General features: G+C 36.5%; 1 protein-coding gene across 2 annotated transcripts in view; it reads right to left on the reverse strand.

Moving 5' to 3' along the window:
* Nucleotides 1-13,468, reverse strand: part of LOC134793161 (plasma membrane ascorbate-dependent reductase CYBRD1) — a 111,876-nt gene that overhangs the window by 77,601 nt on the left and 20,807 nt on the right. For both annotated transcript variants that reach the window (XM_063764746.1, XM_063764745.1), the window contains exon 2: nucleotides 817-1,148. In XM_063764746.1, coding sequence (XP_063620816.1) covers nucleotides 817-974 — 158 coding nt within the window. In that variant the 5' untranslated portion in view covers nucleotides 975-1,148. The remainder of the gene's footprint in view (nucleotides 1-816; nucleotides 1,149-13,468) is intronic.

Genomic DNA, 13,468 nt, shown 5'->3' on the forward strand with positions numbered 1-13,468 from the left:
ACATTTTTCTCTTCTGTGGGCAATAGTTAACAGCTTGTGGGCATGTAAGTAATGATTTTATCATAGTTCTCTAAATAAAAGGAGGACCTTTTCACGTGGATAAGGGTTAAATAAGAAAATTAACCTTTATAGCCCTTAACTCTTGTGTATGTCTACAGGAAAGACGCGAACACAGAATGTTTTTGACCCAGATACTCGTATATACATAGTAGTATAAAATAAACTATGTAAATAATTTCTAAACATTGCTAATTTGAGACAATTAACGCTTCAACTACTTAATGTTGTAGAGTAACTAGATGTTGTTGTTAAAACCTATACCTAGTTAACATTAATGTAATGGGCACGTAAAGTCGGTACCTTGCCGCGTTAACTAGGTGCTTTGGCGTAGTTTAACGGTCGCCGTACCCACAGTTCATTACATTTTTCGTTGATGTTAACTACTCGTACCTGTAACAACACCTACATATTCGTAGGTAAAATTTCAATTAACGCGATGTTGGAAGTTGTAATTGAATGCTGTTAAAGCAATATTTTTTTATATTCCGGCAATATTTAGCAACAAGATGAATAATGATTGAATAACCAATTTTTTTTTAAGAATAATAGATTTATACAATGGCAAAATGCCGGGATAACGCGAGGAAGAAGAAGAAGAATAGATTTATAGAATATCTCGATAACCCCATCCTAATGATCCCGTAAACGTCAGTTTACTACGACTTGTTTGATTTAGCTATATTTCGACAGCTTAAATGGACCTAGAGCAACTTGAAACATTACAAATTTTAATGTTATTATGAGGTAAGTACTCACATTTTAACCTTCTTTCCGTCCGTCTGCCCCGAGATCGTAGCAGGGGGCGGCGGCAGATCATCCATCGGCACCTCTTCGTTCGGCGGCGACGGCGGCGACTTGTCGAACTCGGCGATCGGCGCTAGCTCCGGCATCGGCGACACCGAGTTGCTGTCCATCGCCGACAACTTTATAGGAGACACTTTGGCAACTTTTGGAAACCGTTTACAGCCCCCGGAACACCGGAGGAAGACACAAGATCGCGAGAGTCACAACACGGAACACAATCTTCGGATCCAAGTTTTCCAATAAGCCGACAACTTTCTGGATTAGCTCCGGACGAAACTCGGGACCTGCAAGCGATTAAACTGTTGTTTATTACTTCTTATAACAGTTTGTTCCGAGCTCTGAGTGAATTTGAGTTGTATTTATGGCAGTTGTTTCCAGATTTTACAACAATTATTGGTCATTTAAACTTATTTTCTTTCTCCATTTAATTAAATGGGGCAAAGTAATCACTTAAAATAACGTTGTTAGTGTAGCGAATGTTTGTCTGGTCGGAAGCGCGGAAGGCCAATGTCCTGCACCCTACCATTATGCTTCCTATCCGCTTGACATGACACACGGAAGGGTCCGACGGACCCAAATAACTACACACGAATCACCACCGTCGGTCACGCGGCGTGAAATCAAAATAACCCTGATATACACCGTGTTTTTACTGAATTTTATTTAATTTGTCATATCGCTGTTAGTGAATAATTGGATATTGTATAAAAGGACTTTAATTCCTTAACCAAATAGTTAATTGCTAACTGGCTAACTATAAGATATCAACTGAATGTTAAATCTAGAGTTGGTTGCTAAATGTTAAATCTAGAGTTGGTTGCTAAATGTTAAATCTAGAATTTTTGAAGTGAAGTGAATTTTTAGCGGCGCTGAGCACTTTTTGAGGTGGGGAAAAAATGATAAACTCGATTCAGCGTAACGTAACGCTGACGTCATGTGTCACGGACAATGTTATTCACCAAAGAACTAGTCATAACGTATCATAATCAGGTCAATTATTGAAAACTAGACTTTTATATTAAGCAATAAAGCTCAATGTTCTAATCTTGTACGGGCTGAAATACGAGAATCTAACAGTTACATTCTAACTTTATATCACTCAAATATAATTCAATAAAGCTATATCTTGATGAAATCGCTAATAAAAGTGAACTCTAGTACTGGTGAATAAAACTCAAAATATCATGACCAAATATATTTAGATGCGAGGTCTGCAAGGTAACTTTACAATTTTTATTCGAATTTTAAACAATTAACGCTACAAATTTAAGCTCACTGGCCAGCAATTTTGGAACCAGAGACATATATAAGGAACTAAAGTTTTTCAATAGAAAGGAGGATGGGTCAATTATACATAGTGCTGCAGACATTTTGGACTCATTCATTGAGTTTTCACTTCTGTCGGCACTACCGGAGTGCAACCTGTCTACTATTTATTAACTATTAGTTACCTATATTTTAACTTCCAAACGTTTTATTAAAGATACCTACCTACCTTTAATCTTCATCACATTTTTATGAGTATTAATTTGACTCGTATGATTAATTATTCAAGTGAAAATTGTCACTTAATTAATATTCAATTTGGTTGAGTTAAGAACGTAATAACAGTTGATCTAAATTAGACTTAACGACTTCGGAAACAATTTGATAAGAGTCGATCGATTGCGGTGAATGGAACAATATAGGTAACAATATGGGCTTATCTTTGATTAAATTGATCACTCAATAAAGAAGCGTAGGCGTTGAGGCGATCACTGTAATATATTAGGGTCTTTTTGACAAGTGTGAATAATGTACTCAATTAAAAAGTTATATGCTTCCGTTTTGCGATTACAAAATATTGAAGTTATTTGTCAATTTAGTATGCATTACTTATTCAAAATCAGTATCTAATTCCATTCTACAGAAACCATCGCGATGTTGTGATGGATTTACAGCGTTTACAGCATTTAACTCTAACCTAACATGTTTTTACAGCAAATTGCTTTTGGAAATGAACTTGTAGTAAAAAGTTATATTTTTTATACGGACGTAGTGCGAAACCGCTCTGATTTGGCTGAAAATGTTCCAATTAAGTGTAGCAAGTACGATGTTTCAAATGTAAATCAAATGAATAGAAAACATCAGGAGAGACGATTCAAACTAACAGCATTAATTAGGGTAAACAGAACAGCTCCCTTGCTTTGGCTCATATGTATTCCAAGCGGCAATCGTCCTTGTACACGAGGTTAATAAGGAAGGGTATACACCCACTTGCCAGAATTTCATTTGCCATAATTTCATTTGCCATAATAGTCAACAGCCATTATATTGTTTCCCATAATATACATATGCAATACTTATTGTTTACTATATTAGTCACGTGCCAGAAACATTGTTTCCCATAAAATCTATTTCAATAATATCATTTGTCATCATCATTGTAAGCCATAATTATCACTAGCCATAATATAATTTGCCATTCAAATTGCTTCCCAGAAAGTAGGTTAGGTTAGGTTAGAACTGTGACCTCCTACAAAATAAAACGGCTACCAGAAAGTAGGTTAGGTTAGGTTAGAACTGCGAACAAGCGAGCGAGCGAAGCGAGCGAGCAAGACTTTCCGGGGCACTCTGACTCGGATAGGTTAGGTTCAGAAGTCTAAGGCGGGAGCGAAGCGAAGCGGAGCTCCCGCCTTAGACTTCGATGTTAGGTCTTTTTTTTTGCGCGCCTTGCTCCGGCTCTTTTTACAAAATAAAACGGCTACCAGAAAGTAAGTTAGGTTAGGTTAGAACTGCGAACAAGCGAGCGAGCGAAGCGAGCGAGCAAGACTTTCCGGAGCACTCCGACTCGGATAGGTTAGGTTCAGAAGTCTAAGGCGGGAGCGAAGCGAAGCGGAGCTCCCGCCTTAGACTTCGATGTTAGGTCTTTTTTTTTTGCGCGCCTTGCTCCGGCTATTAGGGCGAAAATGCGTATGGCGTTTAAATATTCTATTAAATAATATTATTACAATTAATAATATGGACAACAACACGTATGGCACTCGTACGTTCTGGAATCGAATAATCGGGTAAACAAAGAGTATGTCACATAATTTTTATGGTAAACAAACAATTCGGGCAAATGAAATTCGGGCAAGTAAAATTCGGGCATATGAGTATTATTTTATATAATTTTCGGACAAACAATAGACAACCATAAGGAAGCATATGTTACTGACATGGAATGACAGTTGTATCCTTTCAAATAGGAAGGTAGTCGTCAGGTTTATTCAAATTTTGCATGCGCGTGGCGTGCAACCGACACCCAATTACAGGGTTCTCTTTTGCGTTCATCTGCCGGTAAATCTGCATTGTTAGTCGCTGTCTAGACCAGAGGGCCTAGCCAATATGCCAATCGTTTACGCCCTAGCGAACGAAACGGTAACGTCTCTCTATTAAATAAAGAAAATTTACTTTACTTTACTTTATTTTATCATCCTTCCATATAAGAGAGACATTAGAGTTTCGTTCGCTACGGCGCTAACGATTGGCATCTTGGCTAGGCTCTCAGGTAGGTAGAGTTTACGGTACTTATCTACTTATTGGTCTAGAACCTGGGTCATTATTTAAACCCTTTCCTTAAAGCCCTATTTATACCCTTCAAAGGCCGCAAAAATATGTGATACGCTCTTATGGCTCTACAAATAAGATCGTGTCAGATATTTTTGCGGCCTTCATTGTGTAACATATTATTGCAGATTATTGCATATTACTATACCTACCTATGCAAACGTATAGAAAATAAAATAAATACAAAATTGTATACATCCGTAGCATTTAGGTAGGTACATACATATAAATAGAACTAAATCTTTTAGATATTTTTGCCAGGCTACACCGTTCGTTCTATATCTACATTACCGTTATTTTAAGCCGACATTGGAGTAAGGACACCCCTCGCTATAAACCAGCAGGAATTACCGCTGTAAAAGTTTTACTCCTTTAGTGAAAGTACCTTACTGACTCTTGTGGTAGGTTATTTAGGTAGATGATTATGTTATGACTCTATTTGAGGAAGAACTTTAAGTGGGTATTTTTAAATAATGCGTACCTTATGTAGGTTTTGTTGTTTAGGTAACGAACGACACTGTATCATCTATAACACTTTAAACTCTCGCGTTTTGTACACATATTTAATTACACAAACGGGTCTACCGCGATATAATTTCATTGTTTTTACCTTTAATTCCGACGTTTCAGCTGAGTTGCACCAGCTGTGGTCACGGAAAGACTGGTGCAACTCAGCTGAAACGTCGGAATTAAAGGTAAAAACAATTAAATTATATCGCGGTAGACCCGTTTGTGTAATTAAATACTGTATCATCTGTTACGTGCCTATCATGGCTATATTATGTATGTAATATTCTAACTACAGGTTTAGCTACAACTATCAATTAATTCTTGAAAAATGGCATATGTACCTACAGACAATTATTTTCGAGTTCACTATACCAAAATTTATCAACTACATTATTAACACTAGTCCTTGTCACACGCTCATACTCACAAGTATTTTCTTAGAATTGACCTGAGTAACTACGTTTTTAATTTGCTAAAATTAGCTCACTTTCTGCACGTGGGAGTAAAAGTTCCATTGTAATTAACCGATGGTCGAACGCGAAAACGAAAGCTTTTTATCATCGATCTATGAAACCAGTCATCCGTTACTTATTGCGCTTTTTACTATCATAACACGTGATGCGTGTATTTAATTACTTTATCAAAGCTTCAAAGCTTGCTGGTGTTCTAAATTAGTGGGTTTGAAATTAAATTAAATTTTCCTATATTCCAATAGTTGTCTCGTGAATAGGTACACCGAAAAATTTAAGTCATTATCAGCTTTTTAATTTAATTAGAAATATTTGCAAAATAATGTCATAACAACTACTCGTACCCACAGTGTATAGAATCGCTAAACATACTAAGCCAACTACGCCAAGCCAATATTATAACAATATTATATATAGTGAAGGGTATTTTATTATATCTAACAAATGTCTGAATGGTTGTTCCATAGAGAACAACGACATTAAGAATCTAATCCAGTTACTTTGTCGACTTTTGCAACGTGGTTCATGCGTCAAATCCGGTAGTTCTGATTGTTTGCAGACTTGTTTCTGATGTTGGCTCAATAAATAATCCAAGTTTGTGACTTTCTATGTTGGTCCTATAGTAAAATTTGTTCAGTATGACCTACATAATTCATGTCTCAAAGTATCGTCAAACATAACAAAATAGAATACAAACATGTACGTAGATTCACGAGCGTCCAGACAACATTAGTTCGCTTACCCGCGGGACCACGGCGCGGTTTTCGGCAAAACGAATTGCTGCTTCCATTGCCCCCGAGACGACTAGGTAATGGACATTATTAATGACCCAGTATTGTTAACTATTGACTACGTATCTGACACATCAAGGTTTTATTTATAGTTTATTGATTTAGCTAAGGGTTGCGAATATGGATTAGATACTTATTGCATAAAATATGATTGACCAAGTAGTCTCCATTTCAGATTGGGCAAAAATTATTTCATATGTCCGGATATTCTCGTGAAATTTGGCGATTAGGTTCGATGATTATGTATATAGAATTTTGCGAGAAGCGAGAACTACTACAGCTCACAGAGACACTAGTATAATCATGGTTTACTTTAGTAGGTTAGATAGTGTTGTAGACGTTGTAGTGGTACCTAGCTAGGTAGGTAGGTATATTTCAAGCATTAATTAAACATTTTTACAATTTATATTAATTTTATTTTTTTATTTTTTATTTTCTGGTTGGCGTAACTGGTAACCGAAGAGCTGGCGGCTACCTCGCACAACGTATCAGCATTGCTATACAGCTAGGAAATGCCGCCAGCATCCTTGGTACAATGCCTCAAGGGCCTATTTTAGATTTAAGCTAGTTATTAATTTCTTTTAGTAATACCACTGTATATATCTTGTTTCTAAATAAATAAATTATTTATTTATTTTATTTACGTTGGCATGCCTTCTACTACACTGCTTAGTAATAAAACCTAAATCATTAAGAAATTAAACCACATAAACAAAGTCTCCCAATTCAATATGTTCAATTTCATTCCCACAGCCAGCAAATTGTGAACCCAATGAACTGGAATGAACCAACAACAAATTGCCAAACGACACACCACAGTTTCCCCTTTAGCTAATAAATCGCACTCTATACTTGCGAAATTTAATTAAACGTTTCTCTCCACGTTTCAGAATGTTCGGAAATTGCAGTTCGACGGTTGGCTCTGATTTTCCCGCGTTCCAGTTGTGACAACGGGGATGACGTACAGTCGCCATCAGAGCGGCCAAGGTGATCAAAAATATCTGAACACGCACTCTAACGCCTTGACAATAGATGCGTGTTCAGATATTTGTGAGCACTTTTGCCGCTCCGATATATTTGATGGCGACTGTACTACCGCTGCGCTGCGAGGCCTACTTTAACTCTGGCCTATCGGGAAAACCTCGCCTACATAATTATGCTGGTACGGTAGGCCGTGCCGCGTAGGTACTTGTTAAAAAGTGTATTTTAAAATGAAAAACGTGGACAAGGTTTATATTTTTAAATTCCTCCGAGTAAAAATAGTTGTACGTGTTATTTCATGTAGGTAACAGGTACCTATAGTAGCATATTTTTAAATTACCGGCAAATTTAGAAAAAAAGCTTGATAGATCGTTAATGCCAGCTTGCCAGCCATTTATTTCTAAACGAAAGTTAGTGAGGTTGTCACAAAGTAAACACGAGTGTCGGGAGTAGATAAGCAAACTCCTAAAGGAAAATAACGGACCAAAGATTTGGAATATTCCCTCTGCCAGCAAGGACTAGGGTTGTCAAATTGATACCTATCTGTAAATTAGAATTCAATGCAAGACCATCAGGCTCCAATTTCACCACGGTGACAGGTGCGACAATTGTAAAACATCACTGTTGCTGACTTCACAGGCATCCATGTGCTACGGATACCGCTTACCATCGGGCGGGCCGTATTCCTGTTTGCCATCATCATTGTTTTATTAAAAAAACTTTATTATATCGGAAAAAAACAGATATTTCTCTTGCTAAGTTTATGACAATTGTCACAAGAAACACTACAATTGTCACGAAATTCCGACATAACTCATTACCTGTCAAGAATTACCTACAATTCTTCTAAATCTTGACAATTGTCAGAAACTTCGCAAAATAAATATCTGTTTTATTCCGATATAATAAAGTTTTTTTTAATAATACAATGATGGTGGCAAACAGGAATACGGCCCGCCCGATGGTAAGCGGTAACCGTAGCCCATGGATACCTGTGACGTCAGCAACAGTGATTTTACAATTGTCGCACCTGTCACCGTGGTGAAATTGGGGCCAGGTTTCACGATCTTTAACTTCTGGTACCGATACTACCTAGTAGTAGTAGTAGTAAAACACTTTATTGTACAAAAATCAAAACAAAGCAGGAAAAATAACATTCTTCATTAGTACAGAGGCGAACTTATCTCTTCCAGTTAACCTTTGAGCAATTGAGGGAGAATTGGAGACGCTAGACCAGTTACTAGGAATGAATCCCTGCTTTAGTCTTGATTCGTATTAGTTACCTAAATGCCATTGCGGAATTTGCGGACGACATAATGCGCAGAAATAAAAATTATATAAAAAATTGAATTAAAACATATTTTACAAAATCCGCATTGTGTCATCTGTATCTATCCTAATCTACAAATATTTAATTATAGTTACTTGGCTTAGCACTTAGAAAACTATATAAAACATTAGGTACATCAACGTGCACACACTAGCGCCACTGCTAAATAATCGTGATTATTTAAATTTAACGAAAGATATTTAAAAAGAGGGCCGCTACTGTATTTTATATGGTACCTTTTGAATACATCAATCTAGTTTTTATGTTGCTGGATTCGTTGATCTATGAACTCAAAACAAAAACGGCCGTACTTAATAATATACAAATACAGTGCGTAGCGGCCCCCTTACTTCAATATCTTTGGTTAAATTTAAATAATCACGATTATTTAGCAGCGCTAGTGTGCACGTTAATGGGCTCTTTATTGTGTTAAAGGGATTCCTTATTCAAATGTGTCACAACCAAATGAAAGCTTTTCTCAATTTTCACGGCGAGTATCAGGTAAGTACGTAATACCACTAATACCCACTATGTCAGTAGGTATGGCGTTAGCCCTCGTAAAATAAAGATTACAGCCGTAAAAATGACGGAAGCTTCATAACATAAATAACTAGCAGGAAATTCTGAAGTTACCGTATCCCAAACAAATCTGCGTTATTTGTCACCGTTTTTGTGCTAAAAAACGTTACATTGAGCTTCCCGTCTTTCAGATTCAGGTTACGCGTAAATAAATGAGAAAAACAGTACCCTTTTTGGTTTTTAATCCGGTAAAAAAGCAACGAAACTTTTAAGACTTTAAAGTAGAAGGAAGCTTGTTAGGATTACTGAGCTTAGAGCGGCTGAAGCAAAATCAACTTTGAAGTTTATCTGATGTGGTAAACCAGAGTAGCCTGCAGCATTTAATTTCGTAGCATCAGATATTAATTACATGTACCTATAATTTTTTGTCGTAAATTCAAAAAGCATAATATACTGTTTGTTATCGCCATCCTTATGAATTAGAAAAAAAAAGTACCGTTAAGTAATATTTTGAATATCTACGCTTTACTTTCTAGGTATCTTATATAAGAACTCCGAAATTTAATATCCTATTTGAAATTTTGAAACAAGAACCCACAATCAAATTTTTAGTGTACTGCACAAAACTTTGTTCGCGGTACACTTATGGGATCACTTCGATCTTCCAAATCAGTTAAATTTGTTTTTATTAAAAATATAAGGTAAACGTACTAGTGCTCGACATGCTAATGCCCAATAGATGAGACCTTGCTGTCACCTCTATTGACAATGACTTAAGTTTCAAGATGACATGTACTGGGACCGCGTCGAGCACTAGTACGTTTACCTTACCAAATCATCATATTAATTCCAATTATATTGGTACGACACACTTCATTGATATTTTTATGTCGACATAGAACAAAACCTAGGTTACTCTTTGGTACTGTACTGAATTATAATATTCCCAATATTATTACCAAATACCCTACACACCTTAATAACACGGTAACGGCAATAGCTTCGTGCCTGTGTCGATTGAGGCACTTATTTAATCTAGACCACTGAACAATGCTGCATCACGACCTCACGATATCTAGAGAAATATGATAGTTGCTCATCTCTTGGTATAAGCATAATTTGTAAATATAATTAGCAGATTCCTGTAATAAAATTAAAAAAAATCACAGAGGATCTTTAGACAAAAATTCCCATGATAGACACATGTTCCATAAAATTCTTATTGATTCTGATGTTAAACTACTTGCAACTTGTTATCGTTAACAGGCAACTATTTTAACGACAGAAAAAAAAGTAGTATTTTGTTTACACATTCTACCTAATTAAAAACGAAATAAAAACTAAGCTACTTGGTAAATTTAAGTAGCTGACAAGTTAAGCAGAGTGTCTCTCGTCCTAGCGGAGTTACTGCTGAGAGCTGGGAGAGAAGACGCTCTTAAAAGATAGATTTTTAAAACAGAAATGTTTGTTCCTGCCTTAATAATTGGATGTCATTAACAATCTTAATTCTGAGCAATATTTAGAAGTGACACACAAGGTGGAGTAAAAGAGGAATATTAGAATTAGGTACACTAGAATTGTAGTATACTTACATACATAATATAATATGTATACATAAGTAAAAAAACTGTAAAACACTCATTTTATAAAAAAAAAATATAGAGATAATAAATAAATATTTTTTTAATGTATATTTGCCTATTTACTATTATACTTATATTAAATTTTTGGGATACTATATTGCTTAAAAAAAATGATGAATAATCTCAAATAAAATTTCAGTCCAAAAAATAAAATTTATTATTTTAAACACTCACAATGAGCTCATAATACTTATAAACTGTCCGGCATTACAGCATGGAATAAAGAGGTTACGTAGCATATAACCTGTATGAAAGAGCCATAGACAACCGGGGCGGTGACGAGAGCGAGAAATGAGGCCAGGACGCTCCAAGGCTGTTCTCCCCATTGCTAACAAATCCTCAGGGTAACCAGTATAATTAAGAACTGCCGAGCCGTAACAAATACTTCTAAGGAGATATCATACTATTCCGGTTTGTTAGTTGAAATCCTTTTGGTATGTAGAATGCCGGGCCAGCCTTGTCGAATGAGCGCGTGTGCTGAATACTTTTCATTCCCACTAAGGGAAACTTGCTTAATTCAGCACGCTGCCCGCAACGAAAGGGTTCGCATTTTTAAGGGGATACAGTTATATTTTATTTCTGTGTTGACCTAGTTAGGGATGTCTTGCATATTGTGCCTTTTGTTTTTGCTGAATACAGGTTAACGTCACTTTCCTTAATAGGTATAAATAACGACTGGGATTGCCGCCGCGCCGTTTGCCGCACAAGTTACAAATGCTCCTAAATTGTAAAAGGTTTTTAGTTTTATCTCCGAAGTTAGCGGATTGAAACAGATTTGTAATTTAATTTGTTATTCCGGGTTAAAAGCATTGGTGAAACAAATACCTACAATTATGACACAGATCAAAACTAGTTGTGGTTTTGGCTGATATAAGTAAGTGAAAATCAGAAATTAGGCTCCTCCCTGAACTCGTCCATCCTTCAGTTCGGGAATAGAAAAGTTATGTTATTCTGTGTTTTTAATCCAAAAGTATGTTTTTGGATTATTTAGATGATTACATGATGATTGCCTACATAGCATATTATTTGTGAGTTATCTGATATACCTACCTCTAGAGTCTGTGAGGAAAGAGAAGAGTCGTGGAATAGGGGAACCCATACATTTTACGACTCTTCTCTTTCCGCACAGACTCTACAAACACACACAAAATTGTAGTCGAGACCCTATGGGTATTTTTTCTCTTTGTAACATGTCTGAAAACTTGAAAAGCGTAACACAATTTAACACATTCATTGCCACTAAGTGCTACGGGTTACGCTCGTAGCGCGTAGCCACGTCTTTGCCGTATGTAGCGCGTATAGTCGCTACAAACAGTGTACCCGACAGTCGGGTTCTTGGCCCTGAATGTGTTCAAAGTACGTAGGTAATTTAACGTAATAAAAGCAGAATAAAAGGAATTTCACTCTCTTCCATTCTGTAATTCTTCACAGGTAAATTATTAAATATGAAACATATTAATGAAAGGTTGGTTTCTAGGTCTGACGTAGGCAGCAGCTTCATTCGGCAGGTGTAAGAAACATTATGTCAGTAAAACTCGATCAAGGACTTATGAAAATTAAATAACGATACAAATGTCAGTGGAGCTAATAACTCGAAAAGCTCGGAAAGTAGGTCTTTGTCAACAATTAGGTACATTGTGCCGTGATATCGCGCTTCCTGACACGAAAATGATGAAAGGTTGATTTATTATTCCTTTGTTCCATTAATCGAAAATTCTAACAATTTCTTTACTGATTGTGGTAGTATAGGTGTGGAAATCAATTGAATAACGATGCTCAAGTTCAAGGTAAGTCAGACTTATATTTGTCTTTGGTTGAGCTATATTGGAGCCATATTGATCAGCAAAAACTTATAATACAGTCATGTTCTAGATATACAGTAAATTGAAAGGTTCACATCATACTTTAGACGCAAAGATGAACCTTGAAATTTAATCCCTATTGCAGTTTTGCTAATAGGTATATAATACCGTCTCTTACTCTTAAAGTCAGGTATAAGACTAAAAATATATTCATTACTCTTATGTATATGTGTTGATAACAAAGTTACCAAGTAGGACAATAGACATAAGTATATAGGTTCCTATATCTCCTTCATCTCACGTCAATTGCCGCGGGCCAGTTCCGTTCACCACAAACTCGTAGCGCGAGAGATTTTAATATCCACTGAGTACAAAAGCATGTTTTAAGTACAACAATCTGTTCGTCCTGCTGCTTTAACTATTCCCGTTTCCCGGGGCGACGAAACGACTGATTATGTGGCTTATGTGTGAAGGAATAGGAGCAATTATCCAACGGCTGACGGGTGAGGAAGAGGACGATTTAGTGGCGGCCTCAAATCACTCTGGCACTGGGGAGGGATACGCTCGGAACCGTCCCACCTCACACGGTAACTAGCGTTATTTGTTTTATGCGATATGTACCAAAAGTGACTAACATGAAAAATGCTTCTAAAAATTCGTAAGTAATGTTATTCGTCAATCACTTTTTCAATATACAATGGTATGTTCGATTCCCTGCACGCATAGCCGTCCGCTCAGTGCTCAACGAGCTGCGTTTGGAGAAAGACCTGAACTCACTACACCTTATAAGTAATTGAACGAGCGACCGAAGTGTAGTTCTTACATTCAACTTAAAACACACGGCTGGATAGAGGCACGTCCCGGCATTTCGATGTTTTTTAACTGAACTATCACAGGATAATTTGTTACTAAATACCTTTTCCTAATATGACCAGTCGCCACAACCACAGATCTCTTAAAAGCATGT

Source organism: Cydia splendana, chromosome 8 (genome assembly GCF_910591565.1).
Source record: "Cydia splendana chromosome 8, ilCydSple1.2, whole genome shotgun sequence".
NCBI classification, from domain to species: Eukaryota; Metazoa; Arthropoda; class Insecta; order Lepidoptera; family Tortricidae; genus Cydia; species Cydia splendana.